At 37.9% G+C, this 27,079-nt stretch overlaps 1 protein-coding gene across 1 annotated transcript; it reads right to left on the bottom strand.

Moving 5' to 3' along the window:
• Positions 1 to 12,966: 12,966 nt before the first annotated feature.
• LOC120629371 lies at positions 12,967 to 17,167 on the bottom strand. Its single transcript, XM_039898301.1, has 2 exons — positions 16,905 to 17,167; positions 12,967 to 13,632 (listed from the first exon to the last, which is right to left on the bottom strand). The coding sequence occupies exons 1-2, from the start codon at positions 17,065 to 17,067 to the stop codon at positions 13,160 to 13,162; spliced, it is 636 nt and encodes a 211-aa protein (XP_039754235.1). The 5' UTR covers positions 17,068 to 17,167; the 3' UTR covers positions 12,967 to 13,159.
• Positions 17,168 to 27,079: the final 9,912 nt, after the last annotated feature.

Below are 27,079 nucleotides of genomic sequence, written 5' to 3'. Positions count from 1 at the left end.
ATTAAATAACGTGTAAACTTTAAAAGCAAAAACTGAAACGAGTTGATTATTCACAAAATTGATTATTTATTCAAATTTTCACCTTTAACAATGGCGCCAACGTTACTAATGCTCGTTTATTTATAATCGACATGTTTTTACTTTGTTTGATAAAATGGATGGTAGGATCTTATGACAACCTTTCTACTTGCTACTTGTTTCAATCGATTGCCTATAACAGACGACTGCTGATCTAAAGGCATTGTATAGGTAGGTATATCATTGTATCTATTGTTTTGTTTGTTTACCTACCTTCATTTTAATGTAATTTGTTAAGTTTATTTTAATTGTAATAGAAAAGCGAAGTATTCTGACACAGGGGTAGTAATACGACTCTTAAAAGAAGGCTTCAGCGATATATTGATACCACTTTTTTTCTTACCGAAATAAACTATTTTTTTTTTAAAGGCCTCGGTAGGGTTTGCCCATACTTCTTGCTACCCGTCCCTATATGAGTTTCCCTACTGTCTGAGGGGGGGTCAAGCTGTCCTGATCCCCTCCTCCTTAGCGTAGTAGCCCTGGCAATCAGTTGGGGTGGTTGGTAGACGTCTGGGAAGTATACAACGGGTTCCCCGGACGTCCAATAAAGCCAACGAGAGGGACATGCCGCGGTGGTTTTTAGTTCGGGTAAACGAGTCCCACATAACCTCTGTCCTGCCCAAAAGGACAGAGGTAGCCATAAAGCTTTTCCACCACGACAAAAAAAAAAAAAAGGGTTTGCCCATACTCACCTCGCTGGGCAGATGGGTTGGTTATTGCCGTAGATGGTACTAGTAGCGCAGAGTAGAATGGCCAGCGTTGTGATGTTGGGCAAACGCTCTCGTTGGGAGAGACCTTTAGCCCAGCAATGGAATAGCCTATAGGATATACCTAGATACTAGCCACAGGCTTACTCGCTCGACTATCTACTTACCAGTTGTGTGCATAGAAGGTATACACAGGGTATGCAGATGATATAAAATGAAGTAAATCTCCAGTACGAGTTATAAAAAACTTAAGGATCGGCTTTGTAAGAGTTTTTAAGTAGTTAGTTTAGTCTTCATAAGTGGCACTTCATACATGCGCAAAAGCTCTGCCTACCCTAACATTTTTGTATAACACATAAGTGCGAAGGATTTTTTCATTTTATGGCATTTTTCTTTTTTATGCATACCTACCCTGGTCAAAAACTCTAGGCACGCCACTGGTCTTCATATTAATGTGACTGCAATTATTTAAACATTAGAAGTAGGAATAAACTTACAGTGCAATATACTAGGTTACATAAAATTCATAATTCGTTTAAAGGAAATTGCATACAATTCTACAATAAACTACCAATTGACATCTTGGAGATGTCTCTTAAAAAGTTCAAAGTTTGTATTAAACGTAAATTATTGCTCTAACCAGGTTGCTCTTCTAATAATTTAAAATGACATTGTGAGATGGTAATAACAAAAAAAAACACCTTGCGAAGTTTGTTGTGGGCTTCTTCTTAGACCAGGACGCGTTTGAAACCCTCGTAGCTTTAGTTCTAAGTTTACGAATGTGGTTATCGCCATCATCTCACTACCGTGTAATTCTTATGTACGCATCAAAAGTGCCACCTGTGGGCCTACTTGAATAAAGATATTTTAGACTTTCACTTTGACTTTATTATATCATCTGTATACCCTGTGCATACCCTCTATGCCTCTGCTACCTACCCATAGTTGTATCGTAGAGCAATCAGTTTCCGACAGTTATCATTGACTTAACTCTATAAACTTTCTGTCAACAATGATGTAGGTACACTTACTAACTGCGTATACACAGATCTGGCACAGGCCTGAGAGAACCTTAGTCTCAATATAATATACTTTTTTTTTTATATACCACGACAATACACACATCGCCATCCAGCCCCAAAGTAAGCGTAGCTTGTGTTATGGGTACTAAGTTGACTGATGAATATTTTTTTAATGAATAATATACATAAATACTTATAATATACATATAAACACCCAGACACTGAAAAACAGTCATGTTCATCACACAAACATTTTCCAGTTGTGGGAATCGAACACACGGCCTTCGGTTCAGAAAGCAGGGTCGCTGCCTACTGCGCCAATCGGCCGTCAATAATAATAATATAAAAAAGTAAAGTTATTTCTCAGTGTTCGAAACTAAATAGTTATAAAAAACACACAAAACCGGTTACACGTTAAAATTACAACAAAGCGATTAAACTAGTTGCATCAAAATTAAAAAAAAAAAAGAAGAAATCGGTAATTTACGGTAATTAAGCTTTTAGTGCTTCACTATTGCAAGTAAGGCCGCACGCACATCAGATAACGGTACACTATAGTTTACGTAATGAAAAATTAAGTGTCTGTATGTGATTTCGATATCGTCATCGTCAGAAAGGTAATTAATTACAGGTATAAGTTCATGCTCGTTATCACAATAGTGTGTCATAGATTTCTATAGGCCTAGCCATTGTAAGAGATTTTTTTTCTAAATATCAATAGCGGGCAAACGAGGAAGTGGGGCCTGATGTTAAGTGATCACCGCCACCCATAAACATCTTCAGCACCAGAGGACCCACCGATGCGTTGCCGGCTTTTAAGGAATTTGTTGATCCGCTTATTTAGATATTTGTTATTAAGATTAGTAATAAACTTGATTTTTATGAATGAATATACTTTTATTGCACACCACAATAAGTACATAAAAAAAGAAAAGTATAACGAAACAACGTATACAATTTTATATCATTTTTTCATACACAATTTTTATTGATAATTGTTATAGGCAAATGCTTCTTACATCTAAATACTTGCCTAAATCTATACTTATAATCATTGCATATAAATCATATAAAATACTATACAAAATATAATTAGATCCAATATTAGAATTATAAATAAAAAAAAAAGATCTTATAAATACTATAAATGCTCGTACTGTAACATAGTGTCACTCTGTACAAGTATGTGCTAATATATAAATTACTAAAACTACCCATAAAGTATCTCCAGCCCCAAAAGAGCCACCAATTTATTACAGAAATATAATAACATAAACTATTTAACATCTAAAATACACGTCATAAAGAACTCCAGTGTTCTGACGACGTAGTGTAGTGCCTAAAAGTTTTTTATTTTATACATTTGGTGTGGTCAGTAAGGTTCGGAAACCTACTTATAAAGTTAAAAACCTGTGATTATTGATTTATTTTAGTTTCTTAAGCATGTCGATCGACGGACCTACACAAGCTTCGGAGCTATTTTAAGATGACAACGCTTTGCGATAGACGCAACTTACGTTGTTTACACTGTATTATATCAGCTTTACTAAAAAAATCCCAATTTATAATTACACGTAAGAAGATCTGATTAATTTTTCCAGTTAACGTTATCTGAGTAGGGAACGTGATACCGAATCCCACACTAATATTTCGATGTCCCATGTCCACAATGTGATAAATACTGATGTAAATAATGTTATTCGAAAAGTCACATTTGAATGCTCAGCTGTCCGGCCAATAATAGAATAGAATAACATAGAATTACTTTATTTGCTGGAATGTGTATTTAGGTCTTACAATAATTGTGGGCTCTTTAACACTTAACTAATTCATTGTATGCAGAATTAATTTGATTCAAACTAAAATTATAGAAAACTTGGGCAATCTGCACTTGCAGATTTTATATACGAGTAATTTATATATAATTAATAATAAAAATAACTAAGTGAGAAGAAAATAATCATCACAATTATTGTCAGGATACTTACCAATTCATATGCCGCTATGATGCTTAAGGGTATCGGTTAAATAAACTTTTTTTTTTTATATTAAAGCGGGCAAACGAGCAAGTGGGTCACCTGATGTTAAGTGATCACCGCTGCCTATAAACATCTGCAGCACCCAAGTACCCACCGATGCATTGCCGGCTTTTAAGGAATTTGTTTATCCGGCCCTTGAATAACCCTACATTGTATTTTTGAGGAAACACATCAGATGGGAGATTGTTCCATAATTTGCAAGTGCGCGGGAGAAATGATCTGGTATTGCGAATAGTAGAAGAATACCAGGCATTCAGATGATGAGGGTGGAATTTATTTCTACGGCGTGAGGTGAGGTGAGGTATCAATGCAAAAAACTCTTTAGAACACTCTCCATTATAGAGTCGATATAACACACAAAGGGAGCTAACATCTCTTCGGTGCCCCAGGGACTCCAAACAGCAAGTCAATTTGGGATTGCACTACAATATTCCTACCACGTAAGCGCTTCTTACGTACAAAACTTAACTTGATTGTTACTCTACATAATATTTATCAAAAGCCTACAGCAGTCAACTACTGGACTAACGGCACTCCAAATGGGTGAGTTTGCCCATAATTATCAGTGATTGCAGTACATTGTAGTAGTAGCACAGAGGACTCTAGCTGCTATCTGCTCTTCGTTATATTCCCTTTAGTCGACAACTGTATTCTGATCTGCCTTTACACTGCGCTACGTTATCACTACACTATTGATCCAACAACTTATTGCCAAATTAGCTGGTAATGCACGTGTAAAGTGCACGTCCTAGATGCCAGCTGCAATACGGCCGGCAGCGTGTCTTTGGTTTCTGACAGAAATCTCCAAACTAAATGCTATCATGTTCACATGTTCTTTGAGGAAGAAGACTTGTCAATTTAGTTGATATTAGACATTTTTATCCGCAAGTTTTAAAAGCTCGTCAATTTTCAGTACAAAGTCTGAGCACTAAATTTCTCCTATGCTGACGCTGTGCTCAGCAGTGAGACTAATAGGCATCGGGTGACGATCAAAGAGCTACAACGCGACATTTTTATCTAAATTCATGGAGTGTCATTAAAGTTTGGTACAGTCCAATTAACGATGTGCGTCGGTCCTATAACCTGTCGGGCGCGAGGGATCGATGCGGGCACTACGCGGCGACGTTGCCACTCCGCGCGTGTTTTGTTTGGGTTGTGTGCACCGGCCGCCCGCGCCCCGCAGCGCCGCGCGGCAACGTCGCACCGCCAAACCAAACGTCATATAAAAACTTTTCAAAACGTTGAATTACTTATTTGTTGTTGTGAATTTGTGAAGTTGCTGGAATAGAGCGAATGGGAATAGAAATTAAAGTGGTCGCTTTATTTAATTTGCCGTTATAGAGATTATTATTATTGCGATGCGATGTAAAACTAGGTAGGTATATTACCTATGAAAGGAAACGGATACGACTATTGCATTAGTGTTTATTTTTTAAATATTCTTACCTACGTAGGCACCTACCTACTTACCTAGGTACCAGTTTTTGTAAAATTTTCTAACTAGTTAACTTCTTATAAATTAGGATTAGCTAGGATTCTGTATGTAGGTAGGTACCTCATCCAAATAAATATTATTGTTGGGCATGCCTTATCATAATTATCTTTTTCAAGTACCATAGGCAAGTAGGAAGGTGGGTAGGTTCTATTGATAAGTCCATATATCTGTAATCTAAGATGTTTACCTCAGACTTGTGTAAAAAAATAATTAAAAAAAAAAAATAACGCGTTGGTTTAACTTCATCTCCAGGATGTATATTTGTGTCATTTTTAAAGGCCTGTGCAAGTTTAATAACATAAACAGCAGTCACATTTTCGGTCACAGATTTAAGAACATTTAATATGTACAGTCAAATGGAACTAAACGCGATAGCCTTGTGGTTAGAGCATTGGTTGCCTTACGTCAGCACTGAGTTCGATCCCAGAGGAAAAGTTAGAGGACTAAGTTTTGACTGAGACACGGAAACCGGAAATGGAAAGACTGAAAAAAACGAGTTAGAGCTACTTAAAGACACGTAGCTAGAGATTTTCTTAGTAGTAGTGGAGCTTTTTGTGACAGGTTACGAGAAGATTTGATGTGTTCCGGTCTGAAGGGCGTTTTTTTTTGTTTTTTGGCTTGTGTGTAGCTGATTAACCCTAATGATTTTAACAGCGTAACGCGGGCTTGTTGGCGAGCCTCGGAATGGGGCTCTGCCAGGATGAGTTTGAACCCTAGGGCTCGATGAAGCGGAGCGATCGTCGGCCTGGGGGCGCCTCATGTGAGGCCGAACCTCGGCTCAGGCGACGATTGGAGTGAAAGGGTTACGGACTGTGATTAATCCGCACGCTTCCGAGAACTAGGTGCGAGCCTACGTACGGGTGACGTTAGAAGTTGGGGACCTCGTCTTCGCCGGCGAAGACTCTGTGCAGAGGTTGATTGTGTGTTCTGATAGGGAGCAGTTGTGTTTTCTGATAGGGAGCAGTTGTGTGTTCTGATAGGGAGCAATTGTGTGTTCTGATAGGGAGCAATTGTGTGTTCTGATAGGGAGCAATTGTGTGTTCTGATAGGGAGCAATTGTGTGTTCTGATAGGGATCATCTGAAGGGCGTAGTTGCCAGGCAAATGAGGCTTAATACCTAAGCTTCATGATGGACACAGGGCGGTACTTTTAGGACGTTCCTTGCATGCCCTGCGAGGTTTTGCTCTTATTATACCTAGGCCATGATTTTCCATCACAATTTCGGACCAAAAACATGGAAATAGGACCTATTTAGTAAAACACGAAGATGTCTGCAAGAAGCGCCGTGACAGGCGGTCACTTTACGCTCATGAGTAGGTTTAATTTCCCCTATTATGGAACTACCCGGCTAAGTTTGTTGTGGGCTCTTCTTAGACCAGGGCGCGCTTGGAACCCTCGTAGCTTTAGATTTAAGTTGGTGAACGAAGTTATCACCATCCCGTTACAATTATGTAAACAAATATGTATGAACGCTTCATAAGTGCCTGTGATAGGCCTTCATGAATAAAGAAATTTTCAATTTTTATTTGAATTTATGTACGAAAGCAGGCCCCGCACTCATCTCTCACAAGATAGAAAATTGTAAAAAACAACTAAATGAGTTTTTTGCCTTCTAGAAGGAATTCTGCCGAACCGGCGCGGCCGTAAAGTCGCAACAAACAGACTGACTTGACGTTTCAAAAGTGCTTATCACTTGCTTCAACGCAGAAGGAAAACATCGTGAGGAAACCTGCATGACTGAGAGTTATCCATAATGTTCTCAATGGCGTGTGGTGTCCACCAATCCGCACTAGTCCAGCGTTATGGACTACGGCCTAAACTCATTAAAGTGGGCCGGTAATAGATTGATATGATGATGGTGCACAGGTTACCTACCTAACTATAGTTGCAGAACAACTGCCGGTGTTAATTGTACCTACTCTGTTGACTGTTAATCACCTATTAATCACAAACGATGCCTTGTAATAAAACAGCCTTAAATTTCCTCGAATTTCTGGTTAGGCCTGATTTAAAATCTATTGAAAACGTGTTCTAACCTCGCTCTTTTTTTTTGTAGTTTCTAACAAATCACGACCTTTTCCCATTGGGTTTTAGCGTTTCTTTATTTTGGTCGACGCATTGAATAACTTCTAATGGCCATTTAGGTTGTTCTTGTTTATTTACCTTCTTTATAACCCACTTCCAGGAGTAGAAGTTAATCTATTCGTCGTGGTATCTTTTGGTCATGATAGACGTTTTTGTCGTACCTACTTACGCATAGATGGTTTAATGCAATTCACTTGCAGGCGAAGTTTAACTATTTACTGTGGTTTCTTTGGGCAACGATCGGTTGGATAATGTAGTTCAAGGAATCAACCCATTTCCATAAGGAGAAGTTTATCTACGGAGAAGTTATTCTATTACTATACTTTCTTTTGGCGATGGCAGATAAATACTAACTTATGGATGGTTTAATGGCGCAGTGGGCAGCGACCCTGCTTTCTGGGTCTAAGGCCGTGGGTTCGATTCCCACAACTGGAAAAATGTTTGTGCGATGAACATGAATGTTTTTCAGTGTCTGTATATAAGAATTCATGTATTATAAGTATTTATGTATATAATTCATTAAAATATTGATCAGTCATCTTTGTACCCATAACACAAGCTACGCAGCTACTTTATGGCTAGATGGCGGTGTGTGTATTGTCGTAAAATAAAAGAAGAGGTTTAAATCTATTTACCGTGGCAGGTATCTTTGGGCGATGTAAGTTAAAAACTCATGGGTGGTTTGATTCAAGTCTTAAACCCACTTCCTTTATCTATTACCGTAGTTTCTTAGAGCGATTGATGGTTTAATTGAATCCACTTCTAAATGGAGTCGTTTATCTATTGACAGTGATTTTCTTTTGATGATGGTAGGTAGATAACTCATGGACGGTCATTTAATGCACTTCCAAAAGCACTGGGTTTCGAACTTGGCCCCCGAAACTGTAGCTGAAGTTCCACCCACTAGCGGTGCTAGCTATAACCGCTTCAATTAGCTATTAGGGAATTATTTATAGCAATAGCTTTATTAACAAGTAATTAGAAAACAAAAATAATACCTGGCTTTTTGAAGGCTTCTTAGATAAGGGGGCGTTCGTAACCCCTGTTACTTTAGCATATAAATTGGTGAATATCATGATCTTTCTACTGATCTTACAATAAAAGCAGTTAAAAGACCTATTTGCATAAATAAATTTTAATTGTTGTACGTTTACTTCAAATTGGCGTTATGTTGGCTATTTATTTTAATTACACATATCTACTAGCACATCAAACGGTGATAGCCTTATGCTAAGGACTTTGGATTCACTTCCGGGGGGACGAGTTCGAATCCCAGCACCTCTTAGTTTCCTAAGTTATGTGCGTTTTAAGCAATAAAAATATCAGTCGCTGCAACGGTTAAGGAAAACATCGGAAGGAAACCATAATGTTCTCAAAGGCGTGTAGAGTCCACAAATCCGCACTGGGCAATTATGTATTATGTACGAAATCTCTTTTTGTAACATTTAATAAATCGTGGTTATTACACGATTGATGAATTTCTTAAGGACAGGGCTGCTTAGAAGCAGGCCCCGCACTCATCTCTCACATGATAGAAAATTGTAAAAAAAAACTAAATGATGTTGAAAAAGAGCAATCTGCTGAGTTTCTTGCCTGCCTGCGGAACCGGCGCGGCTGTAAAGTCACAACAAACAGACTGACTTGACGTTTCAAAAGTGCTTATCACTTGCTTCAACGCGGAAGGAAAACATCGTGAGGAAACCTGCATGACTGAGAGTTCTCAATAATGTTCTCAAAGGCGTGTAGAGTCCACCAATCTGCACTGGGCAAGCGTGTTGGACTACGACCTAAACCCTTCTCATTGTGGAAGGAGACCCGTGCTCTGTAGTGGGCCGGTAATGCGTTGATATGATGATAATTCTGTAAACAATTTTAGGGTCACTCAACTCAACTCACACTTGGTACATGTAAATATATAGGTATTAGGTACTATATCTTCAACACCTTTAATTTCTCGCAACGTTTAGCAGTTGTAAATCAAATCAAAGCGATTATAGCCTAGTGGTTAGGACTCCCACCTCTTTTTTAGGGGGGACCGAGTTACGTACGATCCCCCTATAACAACATTTCGGCTATGTGATCCTAATATGTGACAATCTAGAGGCTGGAGCTCCGACTTCCCTTTTTGTTTGACCGAGTTCGATCCCCAGCACGCACCCCGAAGTTTCAGTTGAAGATTTTAAATATCGCTTGCTTTAACTGTTAAAGAAAAGCCCTAAGGAAATCTGCATGCACCTGGATTCTCCACAATTTTTCCAAAGGTAAATAAATAAATATCCTACGACAATACACACATCGCCATCTAGCCCCAAAGTAAGCGTAGCTTGTGTTATGGGTGCTGAGATAGCTGATGAATATTTTATTATGAATATAATACACATAAATACTTATAACATACAGATAAAACCCAGACACTGGAAAACATTCATGTTCATCACGCAAACATTTTCCTGTTGTGGGAATCGAACCCACGACTTTAGACTCAGAAAGCAGGGACGCTGCCCACTGCGCCATTCGGCCGTCAAAGGTGTATGAAGTCTACCACCAATTCGCTCTTGGCCAGCGCGTTAGAACCGCAGACGCTCTAAACCCTCCGTATTCTGAGAGGTGAACCGTGCGTTGAAAGTTGTAGCCCGGAGATTGGTTATAATTATGTTTTTTCTAAACTTCAAAATGGCTACTTTATACTTATCTCGTTTTAATATTTCTCCGTATCTACGGCGCGACGTTCGAATAGCTTTCTGCCGACGGAAGACGACCGAAGCTGTAGGCCGTACTTATTATCATTTATAAGTTTTAAATCTATGGATATTCTGAAAACGACCTACCAATTAGTAGGTAGCAAACATAATTTTGTGTTTTTACTCTTGGGCAAATTTTCGAACCTTGGCAATATTTTATAATTTGGATTTAAAGATCAGTATAAAGGTGTTTTAACAATATCATAATAAGTAATAGTAGTTTTGGAAATATACTTATAAACTTACACAAAAATTCTTTCTTAGGTCTACCTAGGTGTAGGTAGGTAGACGCAAGGCAAAACGCTCGATGCATTAAACCTAATCATGGTATCCTACCTTTGACAACGAATTTTCTAGTGGTGCCAAAATTACGTATTTAAGCGTGGGAATGACCTCAAACAATTGAAATTAACGTGGTTTATAATTCATTCTTTACGATTATATTATCGAAGAAATCTGACACATTTGGGAAAAAAATTGCCACGGTTTAAAAAATAACACTGTTTAATACTGTAAATTGATGACTTTTACAAGAAATTAAATTTCCGATTTAGAATTGACAACATCCGCTTTTTTGATGTAGGCAAGAAAAAATAAAATCAGGAAGTAACATTTAATTAAACATTTACAATATGTAGATACAATTATATTGTACACTTTTAAACTTAATACAAAATAATAAGAAGATAATTCAAAAAGATCTAGAAAAATAACTCAACATTAAATAACAGTTTGTGTAAACATCACATTATAATAATTAATTGCACTTGATATTACCTACATCGCTCAACGATTCGTGAAGCTGAAACGAATTCACGTTGGGGTCCCAGGGTGCTGGAATGGCGACCTCGTACAGGTAAACGCAGCGTTCGTCGGCTCCCACGGCGACGTAAAACGAGCCGCTGGAAGCCGCAGGACACAGGCGCCCCAGGACAGTGGATTTTGGAACTCCCCAAAAAAGACCTATGTCCTACGGTGGACATCAATCGGTCCGTCTTGTATGTAGGAATCAATTGTCGTTTATTCAAGCTTAGTAAGTCCAGTACACAGCTCGATAGTGTATTTTATGCAAGTTTAGGACGTCCCGTACGCAGGTCGGAAGTATTTTTTATTCAAGTTTAGTACGTCCCGTACGCAGGTCGGAAGTATTTTTTATGCAAGTTTAGTACGTCCCGTACGCAGGTCGGAAGTATTTTTTATGCAAGCTTAGTACGTCCCGTACGCAGGTCGGAAATGACTTTTATGCAAGTTTAGTGCGTCTCATATATATAAATCTAGTGTCGTTTATGCAAGTTTAGTACGTCCAGTACACAGGTCGAAAGTGTCTTATATACAAGCTCAGTACGTCTCGTATATAGGAATTAAGTGTCGTTTATGCAAGTTTAGTACGTCCAGTACACAGGTCGAAAGCGTCTTATATACAAGCTCAGTACGTCTCGTATATAGGAATTAAGTGTCTTTTATGCAAGTTTAGTACGTCTCGTGTATAGAAAACAAGTGTCGTATATGCAAGTTCAGTACGTCTTCTATAAATTGCGCAAGTGTCTTATATGCAAGCTTAGTATGTCTCGTATATAAGAAGCAAGTGTCGTTTATGCAAGTTTAGTACGTCTTGTATACAAATCGCAAGTGTCTTATATGCAAGTTTAGTACATCTCGTATATAGGAATCAAGTGTCGTTTATGCAAGTTTAGTACGTCTTGTATACAAATCGCAAGTGTTTTTTTATGCAAGTTTAGTACGTCTCGTATATCGGTCGTTGTGTCCATCATCCTGAGTAGTAGGTGTTAACCCACACCGGAATTACACCGTAAACCACGCCCGGACAGCTTTGTAACCATACTGCTGCATAGCGGCAGAAATTAGTAGTAGTGGTAGACTGGTAGTACCCCCCCCCCCCCCCCCCCCCGAAGAAATCTATCACCAAAAGCTCAAACTATTACTCATCTTGAGAACACTGTGTATTGTAGCCACTGGAGATGTGTTATACAATCGGAAAGTACTGCATCACATTGTCTCTTTCCGACTTCCGCGTTGTTGTTACGATCCGCCTCATATGTATCAATGTTTTCCAATAAGAGGTGTCATTTTGATATTCAAAGAAAATACATTGTCTGAGATAATTGATCGGATGATTATTTAAATGTAATTAGAAGGGTATTTCATTGATAATGGAAAACAATATCAGCAAAATAGCCACCACGGCAAGCTTACCAGACCATTTTTTCATGAAATTTTCCATTACAGTGGCTGCTGTTATGTGACTAACCGGCGTTCGAGGAAAACTAATAAAGTGGTGTAAACGGTTTCTGTATCTTCTTAATTCTGTTGTTAAAAGGAAAACACACATATGGAGTTAACCTTTACACCTAAGTATGTTCCGGTACTAAAAGTGTTTCCTTTATCTGTTTTAAGGATAATAGAAATGAGTTTTGAAAGATGGTGTTCTATCGTTTTAGTTGCTCCATACTTCTAAGTTCTATGTACATTTAAATGATATTTGTTATTTTTGATTTAAAAACCCCTTGTAATAAATAAATAAATAAATTTACTACGACACTACACAAATCGCCATCTAGCCCCAAAGTAAGCGTAGCTTGTGTTATGGGTACAAAAGTGACTGATTAATATTTTCCTGAACTATATATAGACTAGTATACATAAATACTTAGAATATTCATATAAACACCCAGACACTGAAAAAATTCTTGCTCATCACACAAACATTTTCCAGTTGTGGGAATCGAACCCACGGCCTTGGACTCAGAAAGCAGGGTGGGTCGCTGCCCACTGCGCCATTCGACCGTCTTACATGAATCATGAATAAAGAATTTTTGTCTTTTAATTCTATGAGCCCCGAGATCCTATGAGAGTCGAAGAGAGTCAGTGAGACTGACTCTCTTCGACTAAAAAATAAATTCAAACTTCCAAATCCTGGATTAACAGTATCCTGAAGCAACCACCGATCACAATCCATACCAAAAGTCCCTTACTAACTGATTTCATTTAAAATTATATCTTGTATCCTGTTCCGTATCCTCAACTTCCTGACTGGATCCATTGACCTGAGGTACGGCACCAAAGACTTCAGGAACATCAAGTCGTAATCGTCTTCGGACAACCTCCGCCTCTTGAGCGGCAACGGATCTTGCTCCGGTTGGAAGTCCATTGAAAATATGTTACTACCCTCAAATTGCATATTATTGTCATCCGATTCCTCCTGGTCTCTGAGGCTGTTGACTATGATTGGCATTTCTTCTTTAATATCTGTTTCAGTGCTGCTGCTGTTCTCTTTTTGATTGTGCTCGTCTTGTAAGGATTTCGGTTTGTGGAGAAACCACATCAACTTCAAATGCCGCCATTTGCCTGTGTATTCGAACTCGCCCTTCGAGTTGTATTTGCACCTTTTCATCTCCCTTTTGAATATGTCCCTCATGTTCTTCCATTTAGCACGGATTAGGGCTTCTGGAAAAAGAAAAGAGAAATAGTACATTTCTATCATTATCATCAATATCATCATCAAGGCACAGGTCTTCTCTCAGAATGAGAAGGGTTGAGTGATCTACCACGCTGGCCAAATGGTAACTCAACCCTTCTTATTCTAAGCGGCCAACTACGACAACACGACGTTGAGAACATTATGGAGAACTCTCAGGCATGCAGGTTCCCTCACAATGTTTTCCTTCACAGTTTAAAGGAAGTGATATTTAAATTGCTTAAATCAAATACATAACATAAGTTAAATATATTGATATTAATTCTATATATATTATATATGTATATATGCAAATATATATGTTTATTTATATGCACAACCTACCTCTCTTCTTGAGCTGTATTTAACGCCTTTGGTTGCCTGGAAGAGATCGCTATGTAGCGATAAGGCCGCAAAATTGTATACTTTTTGTTAATTTTTTATTTATAATTTTACTATATGTTTTTGTGGTGTACAATAAAAGTGTATTCATTCATTCATTCATTACTCTTAAAAGTCAGTGGTGCGTGCCGTGCTCGAAGTCGGTCTCCACGAAAGGAAAGCAGAAGCGTTACCCTCTAGGCTATCACCGCTTTGTAATACAATTCTCTTATAATACCTTAACGAAATTGATGTATTTGTATTGGACTTACTCTATAAGCTCTTTCGAAACAAGTCTGTCTGTTCGAAGTATGTTAGTCTTACACCATTCCAAAAGGCAGATTCTAATGCTGGTAAGAAATTTAGCAGTTGCCCTTTTTTAACATCCTATCATTGGGTAACATATTTTTAATATGAGATCAAGAAAATTGGTAATAGTAGCTTTTTGGGAATGGATTGCCAAGAGACATTTGACCGTCTAAATAATAAAGCATCTTCAAAAGTTGTTTATAGTAATATTATTTATCTACGGAGTCATAAACTTATATATTTGCTCTGGATGTATTTGTATATATATATATATAAATTCAAAATTCATTTATTTCAAGTAGGCCTAATACAAGCACTTTTGAAACGTCAAGTCTGTCCGTGTGTAGTGACTCTACCACCGGTTCGGAAGGCAGATTCTACCGAGAAGAAGCCGGCAAGAAACTCAGCAGTTGCTCTTTTCCAACATCAAAAATTTACATTTTACATTTTAACATTCATTTTTCTATCTTGTGAGAGATGAAAGCGGAGCCGGATGCTTCCAAGCAACCTTGTCATTAAGAATGTGTATGTATATATATTTAAATGTGTATGTATTTATTTCTATATTATTTGTATTTGTATTAGCTATTTATGTATTATTGTTATATATAATTTATGTAGTTTATGTTATGACATATTTTTAAGGATTGCACTATCTCGTTTCAATAATTATTTTCTACTTTTTCTTTCTTTCATTAAGGATTGTCTGGAGGAGATCGCTTAAAGAGAAAAGACCGCCTTTGCGCATTTTTATTTTTCTTGTGTTTATGATTTCGATATATATTATCTTTATCCCTTAATTGTGTGCAATAAAGTATTTATCTATCTATCTATCTTTTTTGACAGAGCTCGTCCGGGGAAGTACTATCGCCAAGCTTATTTTTGCCGCTAAGCAGCATTGTTGTAATGCTGTGTTCCGGTCTGAAGGACTTGGTTACCGGTGTACAGGCGTATGAGGCTTAACACCTACGTCTCAAATTGATGGACACAGGGCGACATGTTGCAGGTTTAGTTTAGGTTAGGTTATTCTTCTACTGTTCGAAATACCAGATCATTTCTACCGCGCACTTGCAAACTGTGGAACAATCTCCCATTTGATGTGTTTCCTCAAAAATTCAATGTATGGTTATTCAAGGGGTAACAACACAAATTCTTTAAAAGCCGGCAACGCATCGGTGGCTCCTCTGGTGCTGCAGATGTTTGTGGGCGGCGGTGATTACTTACCATCAGGTGACTCACTTGCTCGTTTGCCCGCTATTAAAATATAAAAAAAAAAAGGTCGTGCTCCTTGCATGCCCTGTGGAGTGTTGCTCTGTATATAGTCGATGGTTTTCCACTTACCATCTGTTTGGTACGTCAGTTATTACTACTACCTGACCCGTGCAACTTAGTTGCACCAAATCGGTTATTACCGGAAAACACAAATAAAATGTCATTGTCTAAAAATGAATCCTAGCTAGATCCTTTTAAAAAGTCAATCCTAAACCGTAACTCTAACAAGAGAAAATTAGAATTATCTGAATAAACTTAACTATCTAAGAATAAACTTATGGCGCGAAACGGCTTTATTTAACTCTTTATTGCACCACAACATTATCATATACAAAAATATAGGTAATAAAAACAGAGACATAAAGAAAGAAGTAGAATACAACAGGCGGCCTTATTGCGTAATAGCGATAGCTGCCAGGCAACCTTTGAATTAAAAAAAAAGAAGAGGAGAATAGAGTGCCAATAAACTACAAACATGCGAATAACTACATAGGTACTAATACATAAACTAGTGTACACAAATAGATCAAAAGTACATAATATATAATTAATAAATATAGATTATAAAAATAAGCTTAATTTGCTATACTCCGCGAAAAGCAGCAGAATCTGTGTAGTGTTATTTATAATTTCTTCAATACTTATACTCCACACCAAACAGATCCTCGGCAATGTACCCTCTACGCACGTTTCGCTCGGAAACCGGAGCATCCTCAGGAGATGTTGACTTTACAATTAATAATTGTTAAGATATCTTAATAAATCCCTACTAATATTATAAATGTGAATGTAAGTTTGTTTGTTACGCTTTCACGCAAAAATTACGTAACCGATCCTCATCAAACTTTGTACACATATTCTTGGAAGTGTTAGAAGTAATGTAGGATACTTTTGATCCCGACATTAAGCTCGGTTCCTTTGGGAGAGGGGATGAGGGTTTGACGATTTTACACCATAACTCCGACAAATTACCTATAACCGATTTAAATAAATTTATTTGCACTATAGAGGTTATAATATGTGTTTAATTTAGCCCAAACTTTAGTTGGAGATAGAGGACAGAACTCCTCAGCGGACAGCAGCAAACCCCTCATTTAAGGCTTAGCGATACTGAATACTTTATTTTTTTTTTAGATCTACAACTAAATTTAATGCCACATCAAAAAACAAAATCAAACGGAGACGAAGTCGCGGGCAACAGCTAGTATAGAAATAAAGTAATATAATATATAATCTAACTGTAATAGTAGTGCCGCCATCTATCGGATACACCCAGCAACCAAAGCTGTCAAAGGATCACCTGGTAAGTTCAAAATCGCGGAGATCTCCTCCCAGGCCACTGCTACCCGACCGCGGTTGTTGTAGTACTCATCAGCAGTGTTCCAAAGGCAAGGCCGCTGCTGAACTTCATGCACTATCTCGTACAAAGTTTTCTTATTAACTCTAACCGTTTTCGTTGCCATTTTTAAAGCGACCGGAGGGGTTGCAAGCCCGTGGACGCAACCGACTACGTTTTCTCATACATTTTGTTATGTTAAAACGCGACTAGATGCAACAAGTAACTCGCGGCGACTAACGTACAAGCGACTTTGTAAAATCAATGTCGAAGTAGGTCGTCGCGTCAACCGACCAAGCGATGTTGCCGCTTCGTGCGCTTTGGTCGCTCGCACTCGCACTCGCTACTCTGCGCTCGCTAATCTAATCGGCAGTCGCGGCTCGCGAGTAAACTATAACTTTTTCATATCTCGCATCATGTGGTTCCAAATACTAATTAACTTTTAACCCGAACATATCTAAAATTTTATTGATACTTATCGTAATAAAAACATTCAAATTTTCTAATTATGAATTATTTAAAATAAAAATAAATTGAGATATCAAATTTATTCTAAACGTGCTAAATAGTGCCATCTGTTGACTATTATGATAACTACGTGAACACAGAATGTTCCCATATCTAAGCATGTCATTCTGTAAGTAAACAGAGTTCAGTAACATTGTAATAGATGGCGCTTTAAAATATAGTTACAGCGTCTCCACTAAAGTATGCCATCTGTACCAACCGTCCGGTGATAATTATCATCATATCAACCTATTACCGGCCCACTACAGGGCACGGGTCTCCTCCCACAATGAGGAGGGGTTATGGCCGTAGTCCACCGCGTTGGCCCAGTGCGGATTGGTGGACCTCGCACACGTTTGGAACTCTCAGGAATGCAGGTTTCCTCACGGTGTTTTTCTTCAACGTTGAAGCAAGTGCCCCACGTTGGGCGCCATTTTGTTACGGGTTTGGTTAAATTAAACATCAAATCACCATAATATTTCTATATTGTACTAAATTGAGCATCTTACGAATAATCTACCTACAAGTTTTAATTACAAACTAAACCTACTTATGTCTATCTTATAAGTAATGTAAAACTATTTAATTGGACGCCAGGAGACTATTCGCTACAGGCTGGGAACTCTGCCAAAACCGGTGGACCTCGGCTAGCGGATCTCAGGGTCTCACGTATTTATTGAACCATGGGTTAAAAGGGGCGTATTTTCAAGCTACGAAAATAAGAAAGAACAATATAAAACTATGCGGAGCTGAATCAAAGATTCTAATCGAAATTACCATATTGTTCAACTTACCCCCTTTTGGAGAACACGAACTTAAAATAGTGTTAGGTATGTGTACAAGAGGTAATTCATTATAAGGAGCAGGCGTTACTTTGAGGTAACCCATAATATATTATGAAAATTAAGCTTAATTTGCTATACTCCGCGAAAAGCAGGAGAATATGTATTGTGTAATTTATAATTTCTTCAATCCCTATACTCCACACCAAACAGATCTTCGGCAATGTACCCTCTACGCACGTTTCATACATAGATTAGGAGATTGTAAAGTCAACATCTCCTGAGGATTCTCCAGTTTCGGAGCGAAACATGCGTAGAGGTATATGTAACGTGTTAAAGCCCATTATCTTAAGTAATAAAGACTACATTAGGTGATTTATTCTTACTCATATTTAAGTATGCATCAAATTCAAATTCAAAATTTCTTTATTCATGTAGGCCTATCACAGGCACTTATGAAGCGTTCATACATAATTGTTTACATAATTGTAACGGGATGGTGATAACTTCGTTCGCCAACTTAGATCTAAAGCTACGAGGGTTCCAAACGCGCCCTGGTCTAAGAAGAGCCCACAACAAACTTAGCCGGGTAAATTTATTTTTTTGTTATCACCATCTTCCAGTAAATTTAAATTAAGCTATGAAGCTAGAGCAATTCACACCCAAGCTTTTTTATCGTTTAAATAATCCTTAATGTTATAATAGGATTTTTCTGTAAGCTTACGTTTTATATAAACTTTGAACTTATTGAGAGACAACTCAAAGATTTCATTTGGTAATTTGTTATAAAATAATATACAATTGCCCTTGAATGAATTTGCAATTTTGTGTAGCCTAGTAAACTGCACAACGAGTTTATTTTTGCTTCTAATATTAATATTGTTACAGTGCATTTTCTTTTTAAATTTTGATATATTTTTATGGACATAAATTAAATTTTCATATATGTACTGACTATGCACCGTCATTATTTTAACTTCTTTAAATTTATCCCTTAATGACTCTCTTGGGTCCATTTTATATATCGCACGAACAGCCCTTTTCTGCAGGACGAAAATAGAATCTATATCAGCAGCATTACCCCATAATAAAATGCCATAGGACATAATGCTGTGAAAATAACTAAAATAAACAAGCCTAGCAGTTTCTATGTTTGTCATATGACGAATCTTTTTTATCTTTTGCAGCATAGCAGAACTAAGTCTGTTCGCTAAATTATTTATATGTGGGCCCCATTGAAGCTTAGCATCTAAAGTTATTCCTAAAAAGATTGTCGTATCCACCAAATCCAACTCCTCATTATTAAGTTGTACAAAGTTGTATAATCGTATGTTATAGTAAGATATATTAGTTTATTATTTTGATGTGTGTAATCTGGATAAGTATTATATATGCCTATTATCGTTATATATTTTATAAATATATTTGTGTAATATTTAAATTGTATTTATTGCACCACCTACCTCTTTTCTATGTTTTCTCCTTTTACGCCGTTGGTTTCCTGGTAGAAATCGTTATGTAGCGTTGAGGCCACCAAATTGTGCTCTATGTTTATATCTCTGTAACTACATTTTTTTCTTTCATTCAAGTGTGTAAATATTCGTAACTGTTTATGTAATAATAATAACACACCTCACCAATCGGTTTCACATGGTTTTGATAATCATTATGTTGCCTGGAAGAGATCGCTACTAAGCGATAAGGCCGCCTTTTGTTTCCTCGTATTGTGCCCACTTTTATTTTTGTAGACTACGTATAGAGTGTATAAATGAATAAATGAATGTACATTTATTATTACTACAGCGAGGCTACTATAACATTGATGAATTTCTTAAAGACGCCGTAGCCGTAGCTTGGAAGCAGCCAGCTCCTCTCTCATCTCCCGAAAGATAGAAAAATAATTGTCAATATTGATGTTGGAAAAGAGCTACAGATTTTTCTTGACGGCACGTCTCACTAGTTCTAGATCTGCTTACCGTACCCGTGGTAAAGTTATATGCAAATATGAAATACATATATATATATGCATCAACTACGTTCTTCTATTTACCTATGTGAGGCATCTTCTACGCAAGCGTGCTCCAACCTAGACCTCAACTTTGCTTTCTAACGGGCATGATTGTCGTCTGGCCTATCGTTAAATAAAAAAAAAAACCTCTCTTCTTGAGCTGTGTTTTACGCCATTGGTTGCCCGGAAGAGATCGCTATGTAGCGATAAGGCCGCCAAATTGTATACTTTGTGTTAAATTTTTATTTACAACTTCTCTGTATGTTAATGTGATGTACAATAAAAGTGTATCCATTCATTTAGAGTCGTTAAAAACAGACAAACTTAAGTAGGCCTACTGCAAAAAGAATAATGAATTTTGAATGTTTTCAAAGTCCATTTACGAGAGGAGTTTTTTTTTAATTTTCTGTACCTCCCTCCCCCCCTGGTGAGATGTCGTGAGATTTTGTTCAACACCCTCATCCCCCCATCCCCCAATCTCACGTGAGATTTTTCAAAATGTGGATTTCTTACGTAAACGTGTTGGATTGTTATCCTGAAAAGAAAAAAACAAATGGTACAAATATGGGTGGTTGACAGTCAGTAGATGTATAACGTCGAAGAATGAATGAAATTATTTTCTTTCGAACGAATAAGTGAATGATCTTAATCGTATTACGATTTCATTTAAAATTAAATCTTAAGCATGTACAATCTAGATTAAATAGGCGAAAATAGTATAATTTTCATTTTGTTTCTGTAATGTAGGTAGTTTAATAATTAGCCCGCACTTCATTATGTTGTTCTACCAATAAACCATTCTGCGATAGTCCGTCGTTTTATTAAGTACATTACATTTTGGCGCAGTCGGTTATTTTAATTAAAATCATGCCTTTTGGTAAAATCGAGCCTTTTGACGTTAGTTCCCACAACTGGGATGCATATTGTCGTCGGGTGAAGCAATTTATTGCGTTAAATAACATCAGTGAAGATTTACACGTGGCCACGTTGGTAACACATGTCGGCATTGCATGTTACGAATTGATGTGCGACTTATGTTCCCCGGATTTACCGGAAGACAAGAAGTTTGAACAATTAGTGAAGATTGTCAAAGACCACTTGGAGCCACAAAGGTCGGAGATCGCAGAGAGACATATGTTCCGGCAAAGGAAGCAAAGGCAAAGGGAGATAGTGAGTGATTATTTGAAAAGTCTAAAACATCTCGCCAAACATTGCAATTTTCGGGATTCTTTGGAGGTAAATTTGAGAGACCAGTTTGTTTCTGGCCTTCAAAGTGAAGATATGAGGTCACGATTGTTTGCCGAGCGGAACATCGATTATAAGCGAGCAATAGAACTCGCATTGGCGCTCGAGGCAGCGGAGAGACATGCAGCGGAGGCAGCGTCCGGGGCGAGTTCCAGCGCCATCTCGGAAGGGCTGCATCGCATCAGATCCTCACCAGCGCGCGCGGAGCGCGGGCGCATGAAACGGCGCGAGGGAGCGGGTGGCGTGCAGGCAGACGCGGCGGCCAGGGCCGGTGCGCTGAGCCTCGAGGGCTCACGGCGCGGTAGCTGGCGTTGCGGACGCAGCGGGCATCCGCCGTCCCGGTGCCGCTACAAGTTCTACAGCTGTGATTCGTGTGGGCAGAGGGGCCACCTGAAGGTCGTGTGCGGTAATGTTGATAAGTGTAGTGATGCGGTTATACAGAAAAACACAAAAGGTCAGTTGTTTTTTAATGATTCCGATGACAGTGTTTTAGATTTTTATAATATAATTTGCAAGGGTAATGACGGCCCGTATTATATCAAATTAAACGTAGAAAAGTCTGTAGTTAAATTTGAAATAGATACTGGTAGTAAGATCTCTGTAATTTCAAAGCATTTTTATGATAATCATTTTTCTAGCGTTTGTTTACAACATAAAAATTTAAGGTTAAGATCTTACACAGGTAGTGTTATTGAACCTCTCGGATATATTATGGTAAATGTACAATGTAAAAATCGTTTGTATAAATTACCGTTGTATGTTGTTGAAAACGGCGGCCCTCCTTTACTAGGCCGTGCCTGGATAAGAATTTTACAAATCGATATCACAAATTGCCATAATTTATCCGAAAGATACGAAAATGATAATACTATAGAATTATTAAGGAAAGAATTTCCCGAGGTTTTCGCTGATGGGCTTGGGACTTTTAAAACTCGAATGCAGTTGCATTTAGCTGACAAGACTCCAATTTTCGTTAAATCGCGCCCGCTTCCCCTCGCACTTCGCGCGCCGGTCGAGCGCGAGTTGGAGCGGTTGCAGCGAGATGACGTCATTTATAAGGTAGACCGTTCTGATTACGGTACGCCTATTGTTCCTATAATAAAAAAAAATGGAGACATTCGTATTTGTGGAGACTTTAAGGTCACTATTAATCCGCTATTAAAAGATTTTCATTATCCTCTTCCACAAATTGAAGATATATTTGCTACCCTTGGGGGAGGCGAACAGTTTTCTAAATTAGACTTGTCCCACGCCTATCAGCAAGTGTTATTAACGGAGGACTCGCAACCCATGACCGCTATAACTACACACATAGGCACCTTCGTTTACAAGCGAGTACCTTTTGGAATAAAATGTGTTCCTGAGTATTTTGAAAAGTTGATCGAAGAAACTCTGTGTGGCTTATCCTATACTGTAGCTTTTCAGGACGATATTTGTGTGACTGGCAAAGACAGAGAGACTCATTGTAAAAATTTACGTGCCGTTTTAGCCCGATTAAAAGAGGCCGGATTGCGAGTAAATTGGTCTAAATGTGAATTCTTTAAGGACAGTGTAACATACTTAGGATACAAAATTGATAAAAAGGGTCTACACACTGATGCAAATAAGATAAAAGCTATTGTTTCGGCGCCATCACCGAAAGACGTAACGCAATTAAAAAGTTTTATTGGTCTCGTTAACTTTTACAATAAATTTTGTGTTAACATGAGTTCTGTATTAAAACCTTTATACGATTTACTAAAGAAAAATGTAAAATGGTATTGGAGTTGCGAATGTGAAAGTGCCTTCAAAAGAGTTAAAAACATTCTCAGTAGTTCGCCTGTGCTAGCACACTACGATCCCAAGTTACCGTTGCTGTTGTCAGTGGACAGTAGCGCGTATGGACTCGGCGCGGTTCTCACGCACCGCTACTCCGACGGATCGGAACGTCTTATCAGTTGCGCCTCGCGTACTCTTAATGAGGCCGAGCGTAATTATTCGCAGCTAGATAAAGAAGCCTTAGCCATAATGTTTGGAGTCAGCAGGCATGATAAGTATCTGTTTGGTCGGCATTTCATTTTGCGCAGCGATCATAAGGCTTTAAGCTATATCTTCGGTAAAAACAAAGGTATTCCGCAAACGGCGGCTAGCCGTTTACAGAGATATGCAGTTCGCTTAGCTGCGTACAACTTTGACATCGAATTTATTTCTTCGGCTAGAAACTGTTTCGCAGATGCGTTGTCTCGTTTGCCTTTAGAAGAAAACGTTAATCGTCAAAGTATCGTTTCAAGTAATAATAACGGAAATAATAGTTATTTATTTTTTATAGAGGACAAATTGCCTATAACGTTTCACGAAATTAAATATCAAACTGCTAAAGACACTACTTTAAACAAAATTGTAGGGTATGTTAAGTTCGGATGGCCCGAACAAATTGAATCGGATCGTTACAAACAATATCATTTAAGGCGGGAAAATATTTTTTTAGAACAGGGATGCTTGGTTTGGGGATATAGAGTAATTATCCCTGCCAGTTTGCACTCCGCTGTGTTAGACGAATTACATTCCGGGCATATAGGCGTTGTTAAAATGAAACAGCTGGCTCGGAACTATCTGTGGTGGAGCGGCTTGGACGCCGATATTGAGCGCGTGTGTCGCGAGTGCACCGCATGCGCCGCGCTGCGCGCACAGCCGCCGCCCGCGCCGCTGCACTCGTGGGAGTGGCCGGTGGAGCCTTGGTCGCGGTTGAATGTTGACTTTTTAGGTCCGTTTCGTAATAAATATTATGTAGTTATTTTAGATGCTCATTCCAAATGGTTGGAAGTGGAACCAGTGCCAAATACTTCGGCAGCTACCGTTATATCTTGCCTGCGCAAAATATTTGCCCGGTTCGGTCTATGCAAGGTCATTGTGAGCGACAATGGTCCACCATTTTCTTCATCCGAATACTTACATTATTTGAATAAGAATGGAATCAAGCGAATATTAGTCGCCCCATATCATCCATCGAGTAACGGTGCAGCTGAAAACGTTGTTAAAACTGTAAAGCTAGTATTAAAGAAGGCTATAATCGAAAACGTGAATTTAGAAAAAGCGTTATGTACATTTTTATTTACATATAGAAATACAGAACATTGTACCACTCAAAAAGAACCCTCCGTGGCACTTTTGGGACACAGGTTACGCGGCAGGTTAGATCTTTTACGACCGAATATCAGAGATGTCATTCGCGATAAACAATCAAGTCAAGAAGAACGTCGCGGTGGCTCATTGCGAGAAATGAGCACTGGAGACCGGGTTCTGGTCCGGAACTATAATAATAATTTAGTAAAATGGAAGGAAGGTGTAGTGTTGGATAGAACCGGTCCCGTCTCCTATGTTGTCAAAACAGACGATGACAATCGTACTAGTAGAAGACACGTTGATCAAATACTTGACAAAAATTATAAAAAACCTAGGTATACTTTAACAGGCATGGTGGATAATGAAAACTCGGGAGAAAGAGAGATGAATGATGAAGCGTTCAAAAGTTTCGATAATTCTGTTGTCGGTTCGTCTCCTGTAACAGATACAGAAAATCAGCTAGTAAAGGCACCTTCACCTTCTCAAGCGATTCCCAATACGAATAGTCCTCTTCGTATGGCATTAAGACCGCGGGTCAAAAAGATGATGAAATTGTAATTAATTAAGTGATTACATCATATTTAGTTTTTTTTTTATTGGCTTTTATGTAAATCCAATAGTTAAATTTGGAGAAGAGCAGTGTAATGTAGGTAGTTTAATAATTAGCCCGCACTTCATTATGTTGTTCTACCAATAAACCATTCTGCGATAGTCCGTCGTTTTATTAAGTACATTACAGTTTCAATAAAAAAAAAAATTGAGTGATATTTGCCGAAACCCCCCTCTCTCCAACGTAAGATTAGTTGAGATTTGACTCGACCGAGGGGGTCGAGTCAAATCTCACTTAAAAATCTCACTTTTTTTATCGACGCCATTCGGGTGGTCAGCTTACAATAACCATTCTGGGCAGACGGGTTGGTGGTAGCAGTATGTGGTAGTAGTAGCAAAGAGGACGCTTTTGCTCGCACTCCGTTATATTTCTTCAGTCTTGTCGTACAACACCCGCGGGAAGTGGAGATGTGTATACAACTATATTCTGATCTGCCGTCACCATACGGCATTCAGGTTTCAGTATAATACAGTCGATTCCACGCCCGATTGGCAGTTTTCAGCGACCCTGCTTTCTGAGTCAAAGGTCGTGGGTTCGATTCCTATAACTAGAAAACGTTTGTGTGGTACACATGGAAGTTGTTCAGTATCTAAGTGTTTATCTTTATTCTATAATGTATCTATCTATTATAGTTTTCATAAAAATATTCATCAGTCATCTTAGTACCCATAACACAAGCAACGCTTACTTTGGGGCTAGATGGCGATGTGTGTATTGCTGTAGTATATTTATTTATTAATTGAAAACAAAAATATAATATTTCTTATATAATATCTCGGTACAGGAACAAACGCTGGGTAAAAATGAAATAACCAACAATTTTTTCTCGTTCACATTTTATTTAGAGACATCGGTATAAAATATATGAGATATAAAACAGCACAGTCGTAATAAGAAATTAAAACTTTTCACTATACCAATATAAAAACTTCATTTTAACTGTAAAGACCATAGTTGGTATGTACTAGGTAAATATGCGTCAGTCAAGACCAGTTGATTTACATTTAAATAAACTACATTTTAATATTCAATCCGGTCATAAAAGACGCATTTGAAATTATAATACAACAAAATAACAGGATGAAATTTTTTGGATGAAATGGATATAAATTCACTGTGATATTTATTGTTTTTGCTGTGAAAGTCCGAAACGTTAATTTCAAACGACTTGATAAAATTTACAAATCTGCATTTATAAAGTGCATAATAAACAAGAATATCTGAATTTACAAACGCCTGAGTTATCCCAGAACAGTTTTGGACTTAATACTCCTCACAGCAAAAACATTTTATAATTTTAAAAATAAACTTTATTCTCTTTTTGAATTTCGGTAACGTTATTGATTTATACCGATCCATTATCCGGGAACCGTATGATGGGTAGGTATAATATTCTTTTAGCATTTAAAAGTCCTTATAAATATTATTTTATCACAGTGAACAGAGCTTAGGTATAGGGTGACAGGGACTCTGGAATAAGGCCCGGAGGGATCGCCAACCCTAGAAATCCCGACATATAATATTAGGTTTCTGATTTATAACGGTACATTTCTACCAGTGACATCGGTATACTTAATATACCGATGTCACTCCATAATGAGTGAACGTTGCTCACAAACAAATTGCTCATAAATATAGGATAGATCAGGTCTTACTTTGCGGAATCCCAAGATATACAAAGAACATGAAGGTTAATTTGACAGATGTTGAATTTACAAAAACATAATTTTAAAGTAGGTTTAGTATAAGTTCAATTGCCAAACAATAACAAATAAAATAATTCAGAGTACTAACAAAACTAACATTTAAAACACACGCACTGGAATAATGAAAAAGTGACTACTTTCCATTTCTTGTAATTAGTGAATTTGCAGCAATAAGTTTT

Source organism: Pararge aegeria, chromosome 14, assembly GCF_905163445.1.
Source record: "Pararge aegeria chromosome 14, ilParAegt1.1, whole genome shotgun sequence".
Classification (NCBI taxonomy): domain Eukaryota; kingdom Metazoa; phylum Arthropoda; class Insecta; order Lepidoptera; family Nymphalidae; genus Pararge; species Pararge aegeria.
This window is presented reverse-complemented; position numbering and strand designations above follow the sequence as displayed.

Excerpts from the sequence above, each read along its gene's own strand:
- LOC120629371 (XM_039898301.1), bottom strand. The coding sequence starts at position 17,067 with ATGGCAACGAAAACGGTTAGAGTTAATAAGAAAACTTTGTACGAGATA. Across the intron at positions 13,633-16,904 it reads CGCGATTTTGAACTTACCAG|AAGCCCTAATCCGTGCTAAA; the intron begins GTGATCCTTTGA and ends TTCTTTTTCCAG.